General features: G+C 37.8%; 1 protein-coding gene across 1 annotated transcript in view; it reads left to right on the top strand.

Moving 5' to 3' along the window:
• GRIN3A (glutamate ionotropic receptor NMDA type subunit 3A) overlaps positions 1 to 23,635 on the top strand; it is a 227,323-nt gene that overhangs the window by 142,253 nt on the left and 61,435 nt on the right. The window contains exon 4 of the mRNA XM_069090621.1: positions 11,544 to 11,689. Within this exon, the coding sequence (XP_068946722.1) occupies positions 11,544 to 11,689 (146 nt within the window). The remainder of the gene's footprint in view (positions 1 to 11,543; positions 11,690 to 23,635) is intronic.

Raw genomic sequence — 23,635 nt, 5'->3', positions numbered from 1 at the left:
GGAAGGAAGGAAGGAAGGAAGGACGGAAGGAAGGAAGGAAGGAAGGAAGGAAGGAAGGAAGGAAGGAAGGAAGGAAGGAAGGAAGGAAGGAAAAGAGGGAGGGAGGGAGAGTCTAGGATTTTACTGAGTTGAGTAATAATTGCTCTAAACTCAAACCCTGTTTATCATTTTGAAGTCAGCTCTGAACATGGAGGTGGCATTACACAGTGATAACTAAAGACTGAACTCATCTAATTTCTAGTCCATAGCGAATGGTGCAATGGTATATCTGTTGAGAATAGTACTTATTACCATAATGCTTTAAGGTTTACAAAACACTTTCCTGACAATAGCCCTGTGAGCCAGGCAGTGAAAGTGTTATTACCACAACTTTAGAGGTGAAGGATTTAACCTGGAGTGATCAAATTAATTTTGCACCAAGCAAGCATTAGGTTGTAATCAATTTTGTTCACTGCTGGACCAATTGCATTTAGACCTTGGATTTACCTTTGAATGATTCCAGGTTGCAATTTAATTTCCCCACTTTTCCCAAGCGAGCAACCTGACCCTTTACTCACCTACAGAATCCGTAGAATATCCTGCAAAAATTCTCTTCAAAGTAGGCCATGTTGTAGAGGTGAATTTCATGAAAGAAATGCTAGCATAATCAATTAATATGGATTTGTAAGACCTCCCAAAATACCTACTGCATCTTATCCTGTCATGCTGTTTACAAAGGTCTTTGGCACGCAAAGTACCTATGACATTGTACTATGTCCTTTGAGTACAGGATTGCTGTGAGAAACAAATGAAATAATTCAAATAATAGATTTTGCAAACCTTAAAGCATTATTTTTATTTCTGGTCCAGACCTTTAATTTTATTTGTGTACAGAGCTCCCTAGTAAGGAAATTCCCTTTGCCAATGCAGATCAGCACCTGTTCTGTAATTTATAGTTTTAGAGAGTTGCCAAGGGGCATTGAGAGGTTAAGTGACTTGCCCAGGTGTCAGAGAACCAGTATATGTCAGAGGCACAGCTTAAACTCATGGAGTCTTGGTTCTGAGGCGAAAGTCAGATTTCTATACAACACTAAACCTCCCCTCAAAGCACTATATAAATGTTAGTCGTTAGTGGTGGTGGTGGGTGTTGTTGTTGTTGTTATTACTATTATTATTATCACTATGGAAGCAGATGATGAATTGGATTCAGTTACGCTCTTTGTCAGAACTTTCTCACCAATTAACCCACTCATTTCTTAAGCCCTTGTTTTTGAACCCACCATTTTACTGAAACTTCTTTTTCCTAGGTAGCCAGTGACTTCCTAACTGCTAAAATCTGAAGGTCTTTTCTCCATCGTCATCCTCAGTTGACCCCTAAGCTGCCTTTCAAATAATTAGTCACCCCTTACTCTTGCTTCTTCTCTTGTCCTTAAGTTTTTATTATATGACTCCCTTATGGTTCCTCTCTTGCCTATCTGCACTGAGATACCAAAGAACAGAAGACCCAGCACTTCTGAAACTTAAACATCCACACAGGAAATGTATGTCGATGAAGGAACCCAGGCCCAGTGCAACAATAAGCAGAGCTGATCCACCTACTCAAAAGTATAGTAGAAAGTGAATTCTGTTCCTGGCAGAAACCCCCAATTCAGGACCTAAGTCTGGAGATACGGACCACTCTAAAAATGTATAATACTTCAAGAGGTACGCTAAAATCTAAATTAAAGAACAGAGTAAAAAGACATAAAAATGACAAGCAGAGATTCAAAGAAAAGAAAAAAGGATTTTCCATCAGGCCTACATAAATGTTCAGATGAAATGAAGCATTAGATTAAAAATGAAATAAAAAATTTGAAAGAAATAGACAGGAAAAAAATATAACTTAGAATAGAACTTGTTAAACCTTACTCAAGTAAATAGTTCCCTAAAAATTAGAATAGACTAAACAAATCAATAAATCCTTGAAAAAACAGGAAATATTAGGACAAAATCAAAACTTTGACAAAATAGAAAGTGTAAAGTTTTTGCTATCAAAAATTACTTATGTAGAAAACAAGTCAAGAAGATGTACTTAAAGGATCATTAGCTCCCTGAAAATCATGACTTTTAAAACATGGGCAATATACTTCAAAAATCAAAAATGACAACTTCTCAGATATATTCAAACCAGAGGGCAAAGTAAAAGTAGAAAAGGTCCACAGATCACAACTGAAAGAAACCCAAAATGGAAAAGTTCCAGGAATGTCATCTCCAAAGTCCAGAGCTTCCAAGTTAAAGGGGAAAAATGTTTCAAGCATAGAGAAAGAGTTCAAATACCAAGGAACTTCAGTCAGAATTTTACCAGACCTATCAGTTTCTACCACAAATGAAAGAACATCTTGGAATAGACTCTTCCAAGATTTAGTGAATATCCACATATATATTCTGAATATATTTGATTATGGATTTGGTACTCTGGATTTTTCATTTTTATTTATGATTTTTTTGAAGTATTTGTCTAAGCTTTTAAAAAATTATGACTTTCAGAGAGTCTGATGCTTTTTAAATTATATCTCCTTGACTTGTCAGAAGAGTAATTTTTAATGGCAGATACTTCACATCTATTTCTTCAATCTTTTTATTTTGCCCTAATTTTTCTTATTTTCTCATGGAATTATTGATTTTTATTTGGTCTATCCTAATTTTCAGAGAGTCGTTCACTTGAAAAAGTTTTAACATAGCCTGTTCTAAGATATTTATCTTATCTTATGCGTGTGCACATATATGTATATGTACATACATATGCAGACAGGCACACATATGTGTATATATGTGCTTAAAACCAACAGTAGCTTATCCTACAAGGGAGGAAATGGATGTCTAATAAAATAGAGGACTCTCTAGCACCGTCGATTAAAATAAGAGAAAGCTGAGTAAAACTTTTTAAATGCGTAAACAAGACTCAAAAGAAACTTAGGCAAATTTATTTGTGCAACTGGAAGGACCCATGTGTTGAAAGGCTACTATTATAATAGAGGGAGAAGAAACAAATGTCCCTTCAATACCTTAACATCTGCAAAATGTATTGAGAGAGTTAAATAAGAAAAAAAGAGAGGATTTGGGGGCTGTGAGGGATCTAAGGAAGGAAAGAAAAAGAATAAACTACTATACTGCCACATTGTGTGATGACTAATTTTGATAGACTTGACTCTTCTCAGCAATGCAAGGTTCTAAGACAGCTCCAAAAGGCTCATGATGGAAAATGTTATCCACATGCAGAGAAAAAATTACAGAATCTGAATGCAGATCAAAGCATACTATTTGCTCTCTTTTTTGTTTTGTTTCTTCTTTCTCATGGCTCATTCCATGGGTTATAATTCTTCTTTACAATATGACTAATGTGAAAATATGTTTAATATGAATGTATATGTAGAGCCTATATCAGATTGCATGCTGTCTTGGGGAAGGGGGAGGGGACAGAAGGGGAGAAAATTTAAAACTCAAAAGTTTGTGGAACTGAATTTTGTAAACTAAAAATAAATAATTTTTTTTAAAGAGAAAAAAGAATAAACTAGTGTAGAATGGAAGAAGAATGGGATAAAACATTATTTCTCATCATCAGTGTTCATAAGAAAAGAATACAAACATGGAGGAGGATTAAGGAAAGTGGACATTAGATGAACCTCACTCTTATCTAAACTGATTTTTAAAAGGGGGCTGAAATGCACATATTCACACAGTTTGGGGTAGAAATATATCAAATTCAACTAGAAAACAGAAAGGGATTAGGTAGATATGGAAAAGGGGAGAAAAATGTCAGATGGAATAGTTATAAACAAAAAAACTTACTGATCCTGAAGGGGGCATTAAAAGGAGCAAAAAAAGAAAAAAAAGAACTGGAAACTAAGAGAATGCCCACCATTTGAGGAACAGCTGGACACATTTTGACATATGAATGTAATGGAATAGTGCTCTACTATAGGAAATGGTGGTTCTAAAGAAATCCTGGGAAATACGAACTGATGAAAAGAGAAATGAGCAAGGCAAGAAGAACAATACATATGATGACAACAGCATTCTAAAGACAAACAATTTTAAAAGATTTAAGAATTTTGAACAAAGCAAAAACCAATCATATTTCCAAAGGACTTACTGACACAAGTGATAACTTCAAGTGCAAAAGAAAACATTTTTTGGATCGACTGAGGATTTGGTTTGCTTGGCTATGCTTATGTTGTTACAAGGGGGTTTGAAACAGAGATTTATGGTTTTGGACACAATGATACTTTGTTTTTTCCTTTGCATATGAAAATGTGTTTTTGCATATTTATTCATATATACACATACAAATGCATTTATAACATGTAAGGAATATATATGTTCATCCACAACCATTCTGTGAATACATTCCCATGTGTTTTCTCTCTAAACTGCTGTATCCTCATGCACAGAAGCCTTTCTTATGTTTGATTTTACATAGCAGTCCCTTCCATTTCGTTCTGAGTTACTACTTTTGGGCTCACTGGGAAATAATTATTCCTTGAACATTCAAAGTGCATACAGTTGTTTTGATAGGATTCAGTATTCCACTAATATTATAAACCCTTATACTAATAAAGAGCTTAATCTCAAATAATTCCCAAGGAAGATTCACTAGGATGACACAAACATAAAGTCAGAGCAGTTGGTAGGGTATTTCACTGAAACATTACAGATAATATTGCTCTTCCTCCGAAGTCTTAGCTAAGTGTTAGCAGCATCGTTTGAGGGCTATTAGTCCCCTGTAGGTTTTTTTTTTTAATTTTCAGTTTCAAATTCTTTCCCTTTCTCCTGCCCCTCTCCCACTCATTGAGAAGGCAAGAAATACAATACCCATTATGTATATGAAGTCATGGGAAACATAGTTCCACATTAGTCATGTCATAAAGGAAAAGAAAATATGTTTTAATCTGCACTGAGGCAATTAGTTCTCTTTCTGGAGGTCAATAGCATTTTTCATGAGGAGTCTTTTAGATCTGTTGTGGATCACTGTGTTGATCAGAGTTGACTGTCACTACAATGTTACTGTGTAACAATATCCTCCTGGTTTTGTTTACTTCCCTTTGAATCAGCTCATATACATCTTCCCAGGTTTTTCTGAAACTATCCACTAAATCGTTTCTTAAAGCACAATAGTATTCCACCACAATCATACACCATAATTTGTTCAGCCATTCCCCAACCAATAAGCATCCCCTCAGTTTCCAATTCTCTGCCACTATGAAAAGAACTACTATAAATATTTTTGTATGCATAGGTTCTTTTCCTTTCTGTTGAGCTGTTTGGGGTACAAACCTCATAGTATTGCTGATCAATGAGTATGCAGTTTTATAGCCCTTTTGGGGATAGCTCCAAATTGTTCTCCAAAATGATTGGTTTAGTTTACAACTTCCCATGTATATTCAATGTCCTTCTTTGACATTACTGGCTGTGTAAATTTCATCTCAAATTAACTTCCATATTACATATATATGTATACATACATATGCATACATATGTGTAGATGTGTATAGATAGATAAAAGACTTTTCTCTCTGAATGGTAGAAGAAGAACAAGATGAGCCCTAAGGTCCTTCCCAACTTATATTCTATTATTTTGCGCCTGCAAAGTTACTGAAATTGCTACCATATTTTTCTTCATAGTGGATGATAAGGTCTATTACTGAAAGGACCTTAGAAATCACCTAGTCACTAGGGCAAATCTCTAATTTTATAAAGGAAGAAGCTGAGGTCCTAAGAAATCAAATTCTTACAATAAGTTATAAAAGCTCAGAATAATTCAATTAAATAAACATTTATTAAGCAGTTAATATGTGCTAGGCCAGTGGTTCTCTTAAGTGCAGACTGAGGACTCCTAGGGGTTCCTGAGATCCTTTTAAGGGGTCCACAAGATCAAAACTATGTTATATTAATACTAAGATATTTAATTTATAATATAACAAATATTGATCGATATAATCTGCCTAAACAAGAATTCTTTGTGTGAGCAGGAGGGAGTGGTCCTAAATAAAGAGGTCCTGAGACCAAAAAGTTTGAGAAATACTGTGTTATGCTGTGCTAGGTTATGGGAATGCAAAGTTGAAAATGAAAAGAGTCTTGCCCTTAAATAAATTATATTTAACTGGGAGAATAAATAAGTAAATTTAATTAATAAATACAAAATATACCCAAAAAGTAAATACAAGCTGTATTACAAAAAGTAACACAATAATTTCAAAGAGGGACTGGTAGCAGCTGAGAGTATCTAGAAAGGCTTCATATAGGAGACAGTACTTGAGTTGAGCTAGGGATGAGCTAGGGCTCCCAAGAGATGGAGGTCAATACGAAGGAGAACATACCAAACATGGAAAACAGCCTATATGTAGGGCACAGGTGGTACAATGTAGTCAGGATGACCTGAACTCAAATCCTGCCTCAGACACTTCCTAGCTGTCTGCCTCCAGCAGAAATAAATTATGGCACCTCTCTCAGCTTTGTGTCCTTATCTACCCTATTTCACAGGGTTGTTCTATAGATGAAATGTGATCCAATCTATAAAGTAATTTGTGAATCAAAGTGCTATATAAATGCTACTTATTATCATCATTGCTAGTACCATCATCATTAATAATTAGAGTATGTAGACCAATATGGCTAGAACATAAAGTATATGTGGGGTAATAATGAGAAATAAAACTGGAAAGATAAGTTGGATTCAACTTATGTAGGATTTTAAATGCCAAATGAAAAAGTGGGTATTATTTTATCATAGAGGCAAGAGGCAATCAGTGAAGCTTCTTGAGCAGAGGAGTGTCATGATAAGACATACATTTTAGGCATATTAATTTAATACAGAAACTGGGAGGAGGGATGGTTTTAGGGTGGAAGAAAATGAACTTTGTTTCAGAAGTGTTGCCTTTGAGATGCTGATGGACCATACAGAGATAACAGCCTGGATGTAGATTGAGTTATCTTCATAATTATTAATTGTATTAAGGAAAGCATTTTCAGTCCAGACATAGAGTCAAAAGTTAGATGCCAGATTTCAAGGGTTAAGCGGTTGGAATGTATGGAACTTAAAGCTATGAAAGCAGATAGATTTTTTTCTAGACCTTGACTATGATAAGGAGGAAAGATATTATGATAGTTTAAGGAGATAGCAATGTCAAATGAAGTAAAGAATGAGGGAGATGGAGGACTTTTTCTAAACTGAAGGAATGAAACCAGTGGATACAGAGAGAGTAAAGGCTGGAAGGGTGGGACCTGGTAAGAAGTGATGGAACTGACCTCCTGGATCCAAGTCCTATGTTCTTTCATCTATATTCATCTATGTAGGGAATTCTTCCATTGGTACAAATCAGAGCCCAATCACCCTTTCTCATCCTATTTAATTCTAAACCATGTGGGGAGTTTTTATACCTTCTACAAAGAGGATCTATCTAAAATGTAGGAGGCCTTTGGTTCTTTGAAAATTCTGATGGTTTGAGTGTAGCCCTAGTCTTTCAGTCACTATCCACTGTTCCCACTACATAAATAACTTAATTCCTTTTTTAGTTATAAATATCCTCAACATAGTCTTTTATAAATCTTTGCACAAATATTTCATAATATAGTAGTCTATGCCTTCTTAAGAAAGAAAAAAATAATTTTGAAGGAATCACAGAATTAGTCAGACAATAAGTACCAACTACATGTCAGGCACAGTGCTAAGAGCTGGAGACACAAAGGAGGAAAAAGACAGCCTTGCCCTCAAGGAGCTTACAATCTAAAGAAAACAGAAATTTACCAGGGAGAAAAAAAGAATAGAAGATTTCTAATAGGAAGCAGTAAAGGAAAGAAAGATCAAGAGAGAAGAGGAAAGCAAACCATAAAGGAGAATTGGATTCACATTTGACATTTTCTTCTTCCTGTAATAGGGAATGTGGTCTGTTGCCATGCAAAGGGATAAATAAGAGAATAGACATTTATTAAGCACCTACTATATGCCAGGCACTGTACTAAATGATTTACAAATATCTCATTTGATCAAATGAGTTATATATGTCAAAATAAGTGCATAATTTACAAAGATAGCCTTTAAAATAAATCACTGAATAAACTATTGGTCTCTATGCTGACCAATATAAAATACTGCTTCTCTCAGATTTTTAGCTATTTTTATTTCTAAAGGGCTCTCCTTTCTCAAAGCCATGATGTCATTTACTTCACAAATGTAGCATCCCTACAAGCTGTATGGAAATAGAACAGAAATGGACCATAAAAGAAGAAAAGAAACCAAAGTTCATCTCATCTATTGAATATGCTTTTTTTTTCTCTAGGTGGGTGGGACTAGAAACTCCAATGGAATTTCAGTAAATGAAATTATTATTTTATCTATGCAAATGAGTCTATGTGAAGCAGAGAGATGTGATATGAAAAACTCAACATTTGTTCCATCAATAATAGAAAAGGAATTATGACAGATAAAGAAAGCTGAGCTTGATTTGGAAGGGTCTTCACAAATGCCCAAGTGACTATCCATCCACGAGAATGAGCACTGTTGGGAACACATCAGAGCAGTCAGAAAGGCAGGACAATTGATCTCTAGAGCAGAAAAAAGACAGCAGTTAATGGCAATACCTCTGACTCTCTCCTCTTCCGAAGCTGTCTGCAGACAACTTGCAAAAGCAAAGGAAGATCCAGGCTTCAAGGCTGCTGTTCAAGGCTGGTCAATAATACTATACAACTACTTGTTGACAGAAGAGAGGGGAGGAGAGAAGATGACACCTCTTTTTATTTATTTTAGTTTTTTAGTTTTCAGCATTCGCTTTTATAAGATTTGGGGCTGCAAATTTTTTCTCCCTTCCTACCCTCCCCCATCCCCATGACAACAAGCAATCTGATATAGGTTATACCTGTACAATCATATTAAACATATTTCCACATTAGTCATACTGTGAAAGAAGATTCAGAACAAATGGGGAAAACCATGAGAAAGAAAAAAAAGAGGAAATAGTATGCTTCTCTCTACCTTCAGACTCCATGGTTCTTTTTCTAGATGTGGATGGCATTTTCCATCACTCGTCTTTTAGAATTGGGTAACACTTCTTTGTTACAGAATAATGAGGCTCTGAAGAGTCCAGATACCTGAGTAGCTTTTCTTATGAGTCTATTTATATTCTTGTGAGTTTTGTCTGTCTTGGGGATCATCCTATACAGAGCAAGGCAGTTCCAGTTGCTGTGGATCTCAGGTATAGATTAAATAATAGACCCGAGTGGTAATGATGCTATGTCACAAGGTCAGGAACAGTTGTGTCCTGGAAAATATCTTCTGAGCTAGTAAGAAAACCCTCTTCCTCCTCTCAGAAGAGAAATTGAGACTATTGATTGGAAGTACGGTATCCCAACAGATGCTGTGTTGGTTAGCTGTGTTTAGATGTTTTTCCTTGTTATAAGAAAAGGTTTAATGCAGCAGGGCACAGGAAGTTGAGGAGAAATCACTGGTGGGAAAACAAAAGGCAATAACAAAACTTTTCAAAAAGAAAATACCTTCTGAGTCTTTTCCATTCTCTCGAGTAAACAAACAAATCTTCACTGGGGATCCTGAGAGGTTGTGGTATCCTAGCAATACTGGACTACTGAGTACCTCTCAGCTTTAAAAAATAAAAACCAAAGGGCTGATTCCATTATTATCCTGTGTTCCCCCCACCCCCATTTTTTGCACGTGGGAGAATGAAAAAATGTCTAAAAGCACACAATTCAGATCAACACAACCTGCCCAACTGACTTCTCCATGAGTACTGGAAACAGTTCTCAACTGCTCTTCTTGGTGGCTGAATTTCATGTTATTTTGCTAGCTCCCGACAGCACCACCCACACAAAAGAGGTTATCTCTCAGTAGTGATGAGAAGCTAAAATTCTTATCCCACTGAGATTTGATGGCACATATACAATAGATGCTGTTAGCTCTTTAAAACCTGTCCTCATGATACATGGAATCAACAAGCATTTATTAAGCCTCTCTACTCTTTTCCAGGCACAATACAAGGTACTAGCCATATAAATGCTGTTGCAATCATGGCCCAAGGGTTCTAGGCATGTCCTAAGGTTGTTTATCTTCTTCTAGTACTTGTTGAAATCCACGACTTCACATTATTGCTAAATCTGGAGTCCTAGGGGAGAAAGTGGTATACCTGGCCTACAATGATGCTAATATGTCAGCACAGAGCAAGCTGAATGAAACAAGCAGACTGCTTGCCAACATACTGTGGGGGATACAATGGTATTTCACCTCTGGTACTTGGCACCAGTAAATTAATCACATTTCCCTGGGGTAGAACTGGTACAACGACTTAGACTTTCTTCAGACTGGGAAAAATTTTGGATAAAAAGGTCATATTATTCCCCATATATCCAAACAGGGTTTTATAATAAATGCATTTTGAACAGAAAGTAATCAAATTAAAATCTCAATATAAAATGTGAAATACTATATAAAACAAATATAAATAAGAAACTAGCCCAAGCACAAACTATAGGCTGTATCATTCCCACATGAAAAATATTCAATCTCTAACTTTTTTTGTTTATCCGACTCTATAGTTCTGCTTTTAATCTCTGCTTATTCTCAGATGTGAAGTAGTTAAAATCAAACATCAAATTTCACACTAACCTGTCCTTAATTTTTAGGAGACTCAATGAGCCTAATTTGTTTTTCTTGTTTTATAGAGAAGCTACAGCTTCCTCTCCCTTCCCCCAGTCCTCACTCTGCCACCCTAGTTTTCTGTTTACCTACTTCAGCATTCTCAGCTGCCTTTTATAATTCAGGTACACGCTATCTCTGTGTCTGGCCACTTCTCTTCCACAAAACAGCTTGATCTTAATCCTCTTTAAGCACAACTCTATCAGGGTAAATAACTCATCATTTTCATGTCCTGACTTCTTAAAGGAACCATATCCTTTTGCCACAAAACCAAACATTTACTTTAGATAAAGTAAAACAATTAAATACCACAAATATAAATTAGGTAAACATAAAAGAGGCTCTTTCATAGTTTAATTTATAAACCAATAGCTTTGGGAAAATGCCTTGTAATCACAAATTAGAAAATTTATTTAAAAATTTGCATTATTCTTTCTAGTCAAAGAGAAATACAGCCTGCAGAGATTTAAGAGAATGATTTCGGTTTGATACTACATATAAAAGTAGCTGTCAAATAAACAGACTGATTCAATAAATAGCAGAGAAAAACCATTTTGTTATAGTTATTATGTGGTAACATTACCTCTTGTTCATACAACTCAAGATGGCAACCAAAGGTTAGTATTCCCTTACTTAAATGCTAATTGACAGATTTTCCCAATGTCCTGGGAGATTGTATCGGATTTTCCATTTGTTGTAATGTTTTAGAAGAAAGATACTTAATATGAGTGCTAAGATATAAGTGCATGTATATGTGTGCGCATGTAGGCAACTGTACTTTTACATTTTCTTTAAGTTCTAGAAGTGAAGCATTAGGAGGGTGTTGGAAACTAATTACATGAATGAGAGTACAGCCTTGCTATTTCTTTGTTTTTCTTTCTCTTAGCTGCATCATCCCTCCCAAGGCTTTCGATTTGGAACAGTTCGGGAAAGCAGTGCTGAAGATTATGTGAAGCAAAGCTTCCCAGAGATGTATGAATATATGAGAAGGTACAATGTACCAGCCACCCCAGATGGAGTGGAGTATTTGAAGTGAGTGTCAGCTTGCCTAGGCCCTGAATGTGATCAATGATGGAAAGGCCATTTAGTCACTGACACAGGCTTTGCAAACCATCTATTGTGTGTGATGCTGGCTTTTTAAACAAGATGCTTTGGGTATGTACTGTGTGCTTACTGGTGTCTGACATGCTTCTCAGTGGAGAGATGTGCGCATTTCCATAACCTAGATTGGTAGGTAAGTGCTTAGTCTCAGGCTAGAGCTATCTTTGCACAAAGAGACAATGCTATTGTTTAAAGCAGCAGATGATGGAAAAGGCAAAAGTTGGTCAGACATCTCTTGGGAAAGCCATTCCAACACAATGATCAAAACCTGGAAAATACAGGAAGGGTCTGATGTGTCCCTAGGCAATACTGCAAGATGAATCATCAACCCCAAGGCAAGCCTGCTGTTGCTAAGAGAAAATAAGATAAATTCTAGAGGTTCCCAGTAAAATGGAAGTAAGGTAAAAAGCAATGATGGCCGTACCTTCTTTCACCTAATTGGTCCTGATATGAAGCCACCAGGAGAAAACAGGCTACAGTAACACAATTCATTGACCTCCATCAACCATTTTGGCTCCTCCATCATCTCTCAAAGGAGCCAGACAAGGGTTACCTGGTCTGGTCTTTCTACTAAGAAGGGAGTGAATTGTGCCTTAGGTGACATTAGCAAAAGATAACTCCTAATGCACTAAGTGAGAAAGAGGGTAACCAGAATGGTTAGCACACTTCCACTTCCTTGATGGGATCAAGAGTTACATGCATTTCATTAATTTGTAAAATTCATCAAACTTCTTGTTTCTGGAGCTAATTGGACAAAATGCTATATTTATAATTCCTTAGTTATTCCATGCTCTATAATATGTCACAGCCCTTGCATCAGTTTCCTCAGTGGACAACAGAAGGACTTCTCAAGTCCTTATCAGAGACTTCTTACTTCAAGCCAAGGTCCCAATAATCAGATCTAATGGGGAAAAACTCTTTGTTTTCAAACAACTTCAATATCACATACAATATCAATATCATAGCTGGAGAACCCCATCTCACAAATGCGATTCCCTAGAAAAGCTACCTCAGATTCTAAGTACTCAGCCTACATTCACAGAAAACCATAGTTTAGGAACCTCTATCATGGTATTTATTTTTCCTACTCAGCCAGAAGATGACATCAGTTAAAAACAACCACAAAAGTATTTGATGAAATAACTTAGAAGGGTAGAAATAAAACATCTTCACATGAGCCTGGGCTACAATCTCTCATAAATGCACAGATCATCAGTGAGAAGAGTAGACATTCATAAGGATCACATGTTGAGGGGGGAGGGAATTAGGGCTCATGTACATAGAGAATGCATGTGGCAAGTGCACATGCATGAAGAGGCACGGAGGAAACAGGTGTGGCCAGCACCCATGTGGCAAGCCTACTGAGGTCTTCTGGTAATGGCATTTCATTGCTCTGCTGGATAACATGTCTCATCTCTGCCGTTCTTCAGCTCTGTCTATCCTCGACTGTTCTCATAGCTATCACCTACTGTACGGGGCTTCAACCGGAATCTTCAACTTATATGCTGTTTCTTCTTCATAAGAGAAGCAGGCTTTACCAACTCTTTTTTAACTTGGACCCTAGAGGCTAAGCAACAGTTCTTTTAGAAAAGTAGGGCCCTCCCCAATTGCCCTGCCCTCCCCCCTCCAAAAAAAAAAGGGAAAAAATTTGTTAGGGGTAGCTAGGTGGCACAGTGAGTAAAGCGCTGGCCCTGGAGTCAGGAGGACCCAAGTTTGGTTCCGGCCTCAGACACTTAACACCCACATAAAAACTAGCCGTGCAACCTTGGGCAAGTTACTTATCCCCAATTGCCCTCCAAAAGGCAAAAAAAGAGAAGAAAAGTAGGGCCCTCACACACCTAATAGTCAGAAAAGGGCAAAATATAGCTTTCTCTCTATTTGAAGAGAAAAGATTTGTCAATTCCCACAGCCATAGCGCCAGGGGTTAAGCTACAGTGGAACACAGGCCAGCCAGCATGGGCATTTACTTTGTCTTTTGAATTCCCTTCTTCACACTAGCCAAATCCATGCCATTGTCACAAAATTCGATCTGATTTCAGGTTAGAAAATCCCTTTTACTACCATAAATTGCTGAAATGCCAACATGCTTTCTGCCTCAAATCATTTCAGACACTGCCTTACAATGAACTTCAAAGAGTTATGTGAGTCTGAGGCACCCCCAGGAACTCCCCAAGATCTTCTGGGCCTCCCATGCAAATGAACAGGTGGGAGAAGGCAAAAGCAAAAGGAATGAATGGGGCTACCACAAGACAATCACCCAATATGTCAATTCTTCTGTGTTAAATCCTTGTCTTTTGAATTTACGTGTAGCCAGCCACAATCTTTCTAGGTTTTGCACCTCCTTACAGATATTTTACTTTTGTCAGTTCTTCCAAAGGTCCATGATTTTATCAGTCTGCATACTTGTTCCCCTAACTTAGATAACAGCCCCTCCACACCGTAGCAGATGGTTTCATGAGTTGTTGCAGCCAAAAATATTCATCATGTGATACGCATCTTCATACTTATGTAGGCTAATCCTCAGGTGACAATCCATCAGCAAGTCTGTACTCAAAATCTTTCCAGCTTGATAAGACCTGCCAGAACTTGTATTTGACTGGCACGTCTGTCAACTCAAGATCACTACCATGGCACATTGACACAATAGAGGGTGCTCCTGAAGAATGGCTTTAGTACTACCTAACTGACAATTTCAGGTATGCAAGACAATAAAAAGATGCCAGATTCATTGATCACCTTCACATCCAGGTGGTCAATATCAAAATTCTCTCTTGTGAATAAAACTTGGGCAGCCCTCCTTATGCCCATCTCCTGGATTCTTTCCTCCAACTAAAACTCCTTCCTTGGCAGAGGGATAATGGCCCAGATACCACTCACAGCTGTGTTCCCAGCTGTTCAGCAGCTGGGAAATTAGCTAAGCTTCATTATCTATAGCTCCTACAGCCCCTGTACCAGGAGAGAGAATGCTCTACATCTGAAATGCTGCAGGATCAGACCCCTTGGTTCCACCCTATCTAGCCTTTATTCCTCCCCAGGCCAGACCCCTTCATAAAGAGGACTCACATACAGAATTAGGATACCCACACAAAGCTAGGACTCTCACAGAGATAGAAACACACACACATGCCAAGTGAGAGAAAATCCACACAACATGTTAGGACACACCAAAAACAGAGTTAGGATATCTACATATATACAGAGGTAGGCCACTCACCCATGTACACAAAACCAGACACCAACCCATACACACAGGTAGTATATCCCTGTGGACCAGATAGAAAGTTTTGGGCTAGGTCAGAGTATAGTTGGGTGTTCCTCAAAACTGATTAAATGACCATATCTATAGAGTAGCTATTAATGGACTAATGTCAACTCAGTGCAATGCCCTCCAAGAATTTGTGTTAGCCTTTTCCTGCTTAATCTTTTTATTAATGATTGAATGCGTAGATGGTATGCTTACCAAATTTGCAAATGATTGCAAATTCAAAATTATAGTGAATGTACTGGGTGATAGAATAAAGATCTAAGAAGACCTCATCAAACTAGAATATTGATCTAAAATAAAACCTAAGAGGGATAAATACAGGATCTCACTCATTGGGTTCAAAAAACAACTTTCAAAATGGCACAAAAAGGAGTTTTGTAGCTAGGCAAGCAGCTCACCTGATAAAGATCTCAGGGATCTGCAAACTCAAAATGATAACTAGGATGTCTACCCCCACAACCCCAGTACATACCACCACAGAGTTAGGACACACACACAGACCTAGGGTATACACATTGGATGAACCTATGATGGCTTGCTACCTGTAATGATTTGCACATTCACACACAAAGCTGGAGTATCCATGTGCAGAGCTGGATCTCTCCTCCTCATTCAAAAAAAGAAAGATTTCCCTCTGGTCTCCTTATTTCTCATCCCAAAATTGTTTATGTAGGGCTGGAAGCATGCAAAGTTGGGGATTAGGGGAAGTTAACTATCAATCGATTCAAAATTCTTTCTAGGCCTCCCTTCGTTACATTTGATGTAATCTCTATAAATCCTCAGCTTGGTTCCACAATCAATGCCTTCACACTATCCTTTGCTTCAAAGAATCACTCAGTTTCTGATTTGGAAAAAAAAAACCCTCAGAAATCTTGTACTCCAATCTGTACCTGACCAGGTATCACCTTTCATCCTCAAGAGTTAGTCACCCAACCACTGCTCAAAGATCTCCAGTAATGGGGAATTAACTACCTCCTGAGACAACCTATTTCACTGGTAGATAGTTTAAATTATGAGGAAGTTTTCCATCCTATTAAACCAAAATCTGCCTCTCCAGATGGCACTACTGTTTCTTGTTCTGTCCTTTGTGGCTAAACAGAACTCCTAAGCAGAACAAATTTAATTATTCTTCCATGTAACAGCCTTTCAAATACTTGAAGATAGATAGAATGTCCCCACAAGTCTTCTCTTTTCCCAGTTAACGTGCAGTCAACTTATTCTTGCATGGCAAGGTCTCTAATGCTCTCACCATCCTGCTCATCCTCCTTACCAATGTACTTATTAAAATGTGGTATGCAGAGCTAAACACAATACTCCAAATGATGTCTTAATGGAGTAGAAAACAGTGGAACTATTACTTCTCTCATCCAGGACACTATGCCTCTATTTATGTGTGCTAAGATTACACTAGTTTTTTTGTTTTGCATATCATCGTATTGACTTACATTGAGCTTACATTCCCCTAAAACCCCCAGACAGCTTTTTATAAAACCTGCTCTCTAGCCATAAATTTCCCATCTATGATTTGGGCAATTGATTTGAGCAAGTGCAAGCCTTTATACTACCTCCTATTAAAACTGACCATACTAGATTTTGTCAATCATTCTAGGCTGTCTAGTTTGTTTGTTTTTTTAATCCCAATTATATTATCCAAAATTATAACTGTTTCTCCAAACTTTGTGCTATTTGCAGATCTTCTACACTTTGTCTTGGTGTCATTTGCAAATCTGGCATTGACCTTGATACAAATCATAAATAAAAATGTCCTAATGAAAATGTTCCATATAATATCTCCATCTTCTGATTCCTGAATTGTTCTTATCAATATATCTTCTTAATATTCTAACACTCTGTATGCTTCTTTTTGAATAAAGCATATACTTGCGGTCATGAGTAATATCACATAAATTCACAGCCATACCTGTGATACTTAATTCATCTCCTTAGGTTAAGATCTCTAGTTGGCAGTGTTTATTACCCATCCACTGTACATTTGTATGTAGAAATTTCAAGCTATGGTTTTTGTTATCTCTATTTGGATAATATCTCCTGGAAGTTATTAGATGTCTCCACTAATATGTTATACCTACTACTCCATGGTAATCAGGTTTGGCAGATGTTTATGGGCACCTCATGTTTTTATTTTATGTACTCTTGGCCAGACTCACAAATCTCTAAATAAATATGTTTCACCAGATTTTTAGGTGGATTCCTTCCCTGGCTAAGAGGCCGCAATGGCAAAGAGATAGACTGACAGAGAGACAGAAATTCAAAAATCTTAAGTTGTGATCCAGACATCTAAATCCCACTCTTAGAAACAATCTTAACCACCTATCCATACCCTAAATTTGTCTTTTTCTTCTGAAAACTCTACTTTCAACTAACAGCAGCGATGACAGTACTACAAGTACCCCTGAGGTTTTCCATTTCTTCACCAGGATTTCACAAATGCTGGAAGTGTTCTCTAGGCTTATTCTGCAAGTACCATTTTCACCATATGAATCAACAGTAGAGGTCACTGATTTGCCAGGTTTGACACGTATCTCCATTTTATCCCATATGCACACCAAAGGAAAAGAACATGCTTCCTTATTTTCCATGTAAAGTTAGCATACGTTCTTTGGTACCCACTCAGTGGGTACTTACAAACCACCATTACTTTATCATTCCTCAGAGTACACAAAACTGCTTCTTCCTCAGAAAATCAAGTTCTGTACTCAAAGGCAAGGGTTCTTAATGCTCTTTTTTGTTATTACCCCCTTTGGCAGTCTGGTAAAGCCTACAGACCCCTTCTCAGAATAATATGTTTTTAAGTATAAAATAAAATGCATAGTATTAGAAAGGAAACAGTTATTTTGAAATACAGTTGTCAAAATATTTTTTGAAAAACAAGTTCACATTCTTCTATACAACATTACTAATGGGAAAATATGTTTAGTAGGAATGTAGAGACTATATCAGATTGCATGCTGTCTATGGGAGGGTAGAGGAAAGGGAGGGGAAGAAAATTCAAAACTTATGGAAATGAATGTTGAAAACTAAAAATAAATAAATTAACTTTAAGAAAAAGAAAAGAAAAACAAGTTCATAGAGCCCAGGTTAAGAATCCCTGCTCTAAGAGAGGAGCCTTAAATCTATCAGCCTCTTCAAAAGTTCAATAGTCCTCCTTCCCTTCCTTCTCCTGGGTCTCATTGTTCCATCCTTCAAACTGACTGTCATAGATCCCCTCTGTTTCCTTTTTTTATCTTTATTTTTTTTATCAAATGTTTTATTAACTTCTAGTTTACATCATTCATTTCTGCAAGATTTTGAGTTACAAATTTTCTCCCCTTTTTTCCCCCTATCCACTACCCCAAAATAGTGATCCCACTGGATATCCCCTCCTCCAATCTGCTCTCTCCCATATCTTCTCCCATACCCCCTCCAACTTTCCAGTAGGGCATGGTGGATCTCTATGCCCTATTGCCTGAATCTCTTATTTCTCAGTTACATGTAAAATAATATTAATAATAATAAAATGTATATATATTTAAACATTTGATTTTAGAGCTTTGAATTCCAGATTCATTCCCTTCCTCCCTTGTCACCCACCCTTTCTGGGAAGATAAGCAGTTCAATATAGATTGTAAATGTGCAGCTATGCAAAACATTTCCATAGTGGATATATTGTAAAAGCCTGACTTTGTTTCCCTCCCTCCTATCCCACCTCCCACTTGTTCTGTTCTCTATTTTGATCTGTCCCTTTTTCAAAAGTGGGTTCTTCCAACTTCCCTCCCCCACCCCAGCCTGCTCTCCCTTCCATCATCTCGCCTCTCATCCCCTTCCCCACTACTCTCCTGTAGGGTGAGATACTCTATTTAGTGTGTATGTCATTCCCTCCCTAAGTCAAATTCAATGAGAATAAGGTTGATCCATTCCCTTTTGCCTTCTTGTTCTTCCCCTCTATTGTGACCATTTTCCCTTGCCTCTTCTATATGAGATAGTTTATCCCATTCTGTCTCTCCCCATCTCCTCTCATTATATTCCTCTCTCACCTCTTAATTTCACTTTATTAAGTTGGTCCTGTGCCCTCTACCTATGTATACCTGTAAACATATATACACACATTTACATATGTATTCATATGCCCATATACCCTCCTATATAGACACATATGTGTTTATGTGTGTGTGTTTGTATATATGTATATACATATATACAAACACACACATTTTTATTCCCTTCAACTATCCTCATACTGAGGAAAGTTTTATAAGTTACAATTATGGTTTTTCCATGTAGGGATGTAAATAGTTCAACTTTGATAAGTTCCTTATGATTTCTTTTCCCTGTTTAACTTCTCATGCTTATCTTGCTTCTTGTATCTGAATGTCAAATTTTCTATTCAACTCTGATTTTTTCATCTAGAACACTTAAAAGTCCTCTATTCCACTGAATGACCATATTTTCCCCTGAAACATGCTACTCAGTTTTGCTGGGTAGGTGATTCTTGGTTTTAATCCCAGCTCCTTTGACCTCCGGAATATCATATTCCAAGCCCTTCGATCCCTCAGTGTAGAGGCTGCCAGATCCTGGGTTATCCTGATTGTATTTCCATAATATTCAAATTGTTTTTTCCTGGCTGCTTGTAATATTTTCTCCTTGATCTGGGAATTCCAGAACCTGGTTATAATATTCCTAGGAGTTTTCTTTATAGGATCTTTTTCAGGAGGTGATTGGTGGATTCTTTCAACCTCTATTTTGCCCTCTGGTTCTAAAACATCAGGGTAATTTTCCTTGGGAATTTCTTGAAGGATGATTTCTAGGTTCTTTTTTTATCACAGCTTTCAGGTGGTCCAATAATTTTTAAATTATCTCTTCTGGATCTATTTTCCAGGTCAGTGGTTTTCCCAATGAGATATTTCACATTGCCTTCTATTTTTTTCATGTTTGGATCTGTTTAATAGTATCTTGATTTCTCATAAAGTCACTAGCTTCCATTTGCTCCAATCTAATTCTGAAGGAATGATTCTCTTCAGCAAGCTTTTGAGATTCTTTTTCCATTTGGCAAATTCAGCTTTTTAAGGCATTCTTCTCCTCATTGCCTTTTTGAGCTTCTTTTGCCATTTGAGTTAGTCTATTTTTGAGGTGTTATTTTCTTCAGTCAGGTTGTTGACTCTCATTTCACAATTTTCTTGCATCATTCTCATTTCTCTTCCCAATTTTTCCTCCACTTTTCTTGTTTGGTTTTCAAAATCCTTCTTAAGGTCCTCTATGGCCTGTACCAGCTCGTATTTTTCTTGGAGGCTTTTGATGCAGGAGTTCTGACTTAGTTGTCTTCCTCCTGTTCCATGCTTTGATCCTTTTTGTCCCCAAAATAGGAGTGTAAAGTCATATTGATGTGTTTGCTTTGCTTCCTTTGCCTGCTCATGTTGCCACTCAATTACTTGACTTTGGGGCTTTTGGTCACAGTAGGATTCTGCCCCCAGACAGGGGAGCTTTGTCCCAAATGCTGGGGTTTTCTCAGCTGCCCAAGGTATTAGTCGGGTGCCCTCTCTGAAGCCTCCACATGCTCTGGCAAGCTGGTCGCATACCCCAGGACCTCTACCCTAGACTGCAATACAGATCCAAACAGGTTAAAGCAAGCATGATTACCCCACAGACTGGTTGCTTGGTTCCCCCTACAATCTGCAGGCCAGGAGCTGAACCTGCCCCATGGCAGCGGCTGCAGGGCCACAGAGCCTCAGCAGCTTCTCACCCCAGGGGCAAAGGTCGACTGTGCTCCCAAACTACTGGATCCCAAAGTCCACACTGCACTGACCTCTCACTTTGTTCTTATCACTATGTGTTGATAATTCTGGAAACTGCCACAGCTGCTGGTGATCTGAAGTCCCTCCAGCCAGGGGCTGGTCAGGCCTGCCCTGAGGCTAGAACCTCGGGCTCTATCAGGGCTGGGGTCGGCTCCCAGAGGGCTGTGCTGGCTGATTCCTGCCAGGCTGTCTTCAGGGGGAGGTTAGCTTCTCTGTGTCATTTTTTGGGTTCTGTAGCTCCAAAGTTTGCTCAGAGTCACTTTTTACATGAATTGGAGGATGTGAGAGCCAGAGCCCCATGGCAGTCCTGTTTCTACTCCACCATCTTGACTCCCCCTTTTTTTATCTTTGTTTTCCTATTGAATCACTTCTGCCATTCTTGAGAGGAACATTTCATTTTTCCAAGATCCTGAATAGAAAGATATTCCTCTAACTCTTTCACTGTCTTCTCTAGTAGTTAGGGGAGCCTAAATTATATGTAAGGAAGCTACTTTTCACTGGAGAAAAACACATAGCACACTCCTCCAAGTCATTTGTAAATTCCCCTTGCCCTTCACACCTGCTAGAACTGAGATCCTTAGTACTCTGTTATTTTTATTTTTTTTTTTTGCTGCTTGCTCTTATGGTTAACCCAAGTGACAAATCACCTCAGAAAACTACCTATTTGTCATACAGTTAATTGTGCTACTGGCTCCTAAGTAAGACTTTATGAAAACTTGCCAACACTATTATTGGTTTTCCCTATTTTTTCTTACTCTTAATTTCTCAACTGCATTTGATCTAATTGGGTAGCTGATTGGTACTAAAATATTTATTGTAAACAGAAGTGGACCTGACCTGTTGTCTGCTAGGTTATATATAAAATGCAACTCTTATAGTCACTTTCCATCTTTTCCATTGTCTTTTTTTCTCTCTGCTATTCAGATTTTAAATGTCTCCTACTCCTCTCTTACCTCTTTGATATTTCAGTGTCTTCTTGGGGGACCAAGAAAATATCTCATTGTGACTTCACTTCTGTAAGAAGCATCTCATATTCAAAGATATATACTTTTTCTCTCTACTCCCCCACCCCTTCAAAATGTGCCTGTCCTGTTTCTAATTCCTGATCCAATTCTGGATCTCCATTTCCTACAATTACAATCAATTGGGTTTTTTTCATAAACCCTATTATGGTCTTTATGGTTAATGATGGTTGTGTTACCTTTTCCTGGGGTATTTGCATTATATACATGGGATTCTTGGAGATAAAACACTTTGACCCAAAGAAACAATTTCTAAGGTCAAAGTATAGGGTGCTTTGGCAAGCCAGGAGGGGTGATACCTGGAGGTAGAAGTATCTTTCAGTTCAACTCACATAACTGAGGGGTTTTTTAATCATCTTCAAAGTATAGCTAATTAGCAACTTCTTGGACAAAAGAGGCTAGTACAAGAATCATGAAGGTCAAGCCTAGAAGGCATCTTAAATACCATCCAGACCAAGCTCCTCATGTTTTACAGGAGAAAGCAAAAGTTCTTGTGGTTAGCTGCCCCTAAACCACTAGAACAAATCCCTGTTCTTGTCTACCAGTCCAGTGCCTTTTCCACTGGTTGAACCCTTAACCTTGGGTTACACAGGAATATTCTGTCATTCCATAGAAGAGTAGAGTCCATTAATTGATTGTTTCTTACCATACTTTGTCAAGTGAGGGGTGGGGGGGAGTTTTAGAATTCTTTCCACTTTACAGAAAGGGAAGTAAAGCCTGGGGATTTGGTGGTTTATGGAAAATGGTAAGCTCAGAGCTCTTGATTTGCCAGTTCCCAAAACTGTATTCAAACCACTAGACTTTTTTGGGGGGAGAGAAGGGAAGGAATTGGTGTTAAGTGACTTGCCCAAGGTCACACGGCTAGTTAAATGTCGAGTGTCTGAGACAGGATTTTAATTCAGGTCCACCTGACTTCAGGGCCAGTGCTCTATTCACTGTGCCACCTAGCTGTCCCTAAACCACTAGATTTTAAAAATATTTTTAACTGAAATGTGTTAGTGGATGATAGTAACTGATTTCTTATTGTCTGCTAGAGTGCAAGCCTAAATTAGTTCTGTATTTTGTGATGTGAAGCATGCTTCTCAGGCTCCAAGTACCCTCTGGTATAAGTAAAGTTGTTCCACTAAAACTTCACTCTGTTGCAAGGATTCTATTATGTTTCAAAGCAATAACCCCACAGGAGATGAGCTGCAGTTGGAAATACCTATTTTTAAAAGCATCATTTCTGCTCCAAGCTGCAATAAACTCTGGCTTCTATCTGAATTGGAGTCAAAGTGAGCTGTATTCTGGAGACCTTTCCCTTACCTTCAAAGATTCTTGGTTTTCAAAATAGCCAAGTAGAAAGGTGGATAGTATTATAGGATCAAAGATTTAGGGTTGAATGGGACTTTAAAGGCCATCTATTTCAACTCCCTTCTTTTATAGATGAGGAAACTGAGGCCTAGACAGGGTAAATGCCCAGGCCATACAAATAACAACTGAGAGAGGTAGAATTTGAAGCCAAGTCTTCTGACTCCAAATCTACACTGCTTCTATACTCTATAGCCATTTATGCTGTCTTCTTCCTTGCCTGTAATCCAAAAGAAGTCTTTCTAATCCCAGACAGATTGCTGGGACAGAATAAATAGACAACTCTGTGTTACGACTTCAAACACCAAGAAGTCTCTCTTGACACCTCACCAAAAAAAAGATCTTGGCAATGTCTGCACTTAGAGAGTCACTCTCTTGACCCAAGCCAAATACAAAAGATACAAATACTTCCTAGGAGATGTAATGTATTTGTAGTTTATCAACTCCTTCC

This window comes from Petaurus breviceps, unplaced genomic scaffold (genome assembly GCF_028583685.1).
Source record: "Petaurus breviceps papuanus isolate PSGF00001 unplaced genomic scaffold, PetGlider_PUasm1.0 187, whole genome shotgun sequence".
Taxonomy (NCBI): Eukaryota; Metazoa; Chordata; class Mammalia; order Diprotodontia; family Petauridae; genus Petaurus; species Petaurus breviceps.
This window is presented reverse-complemented; position numbering and strand designations above follow the sequence as displayed.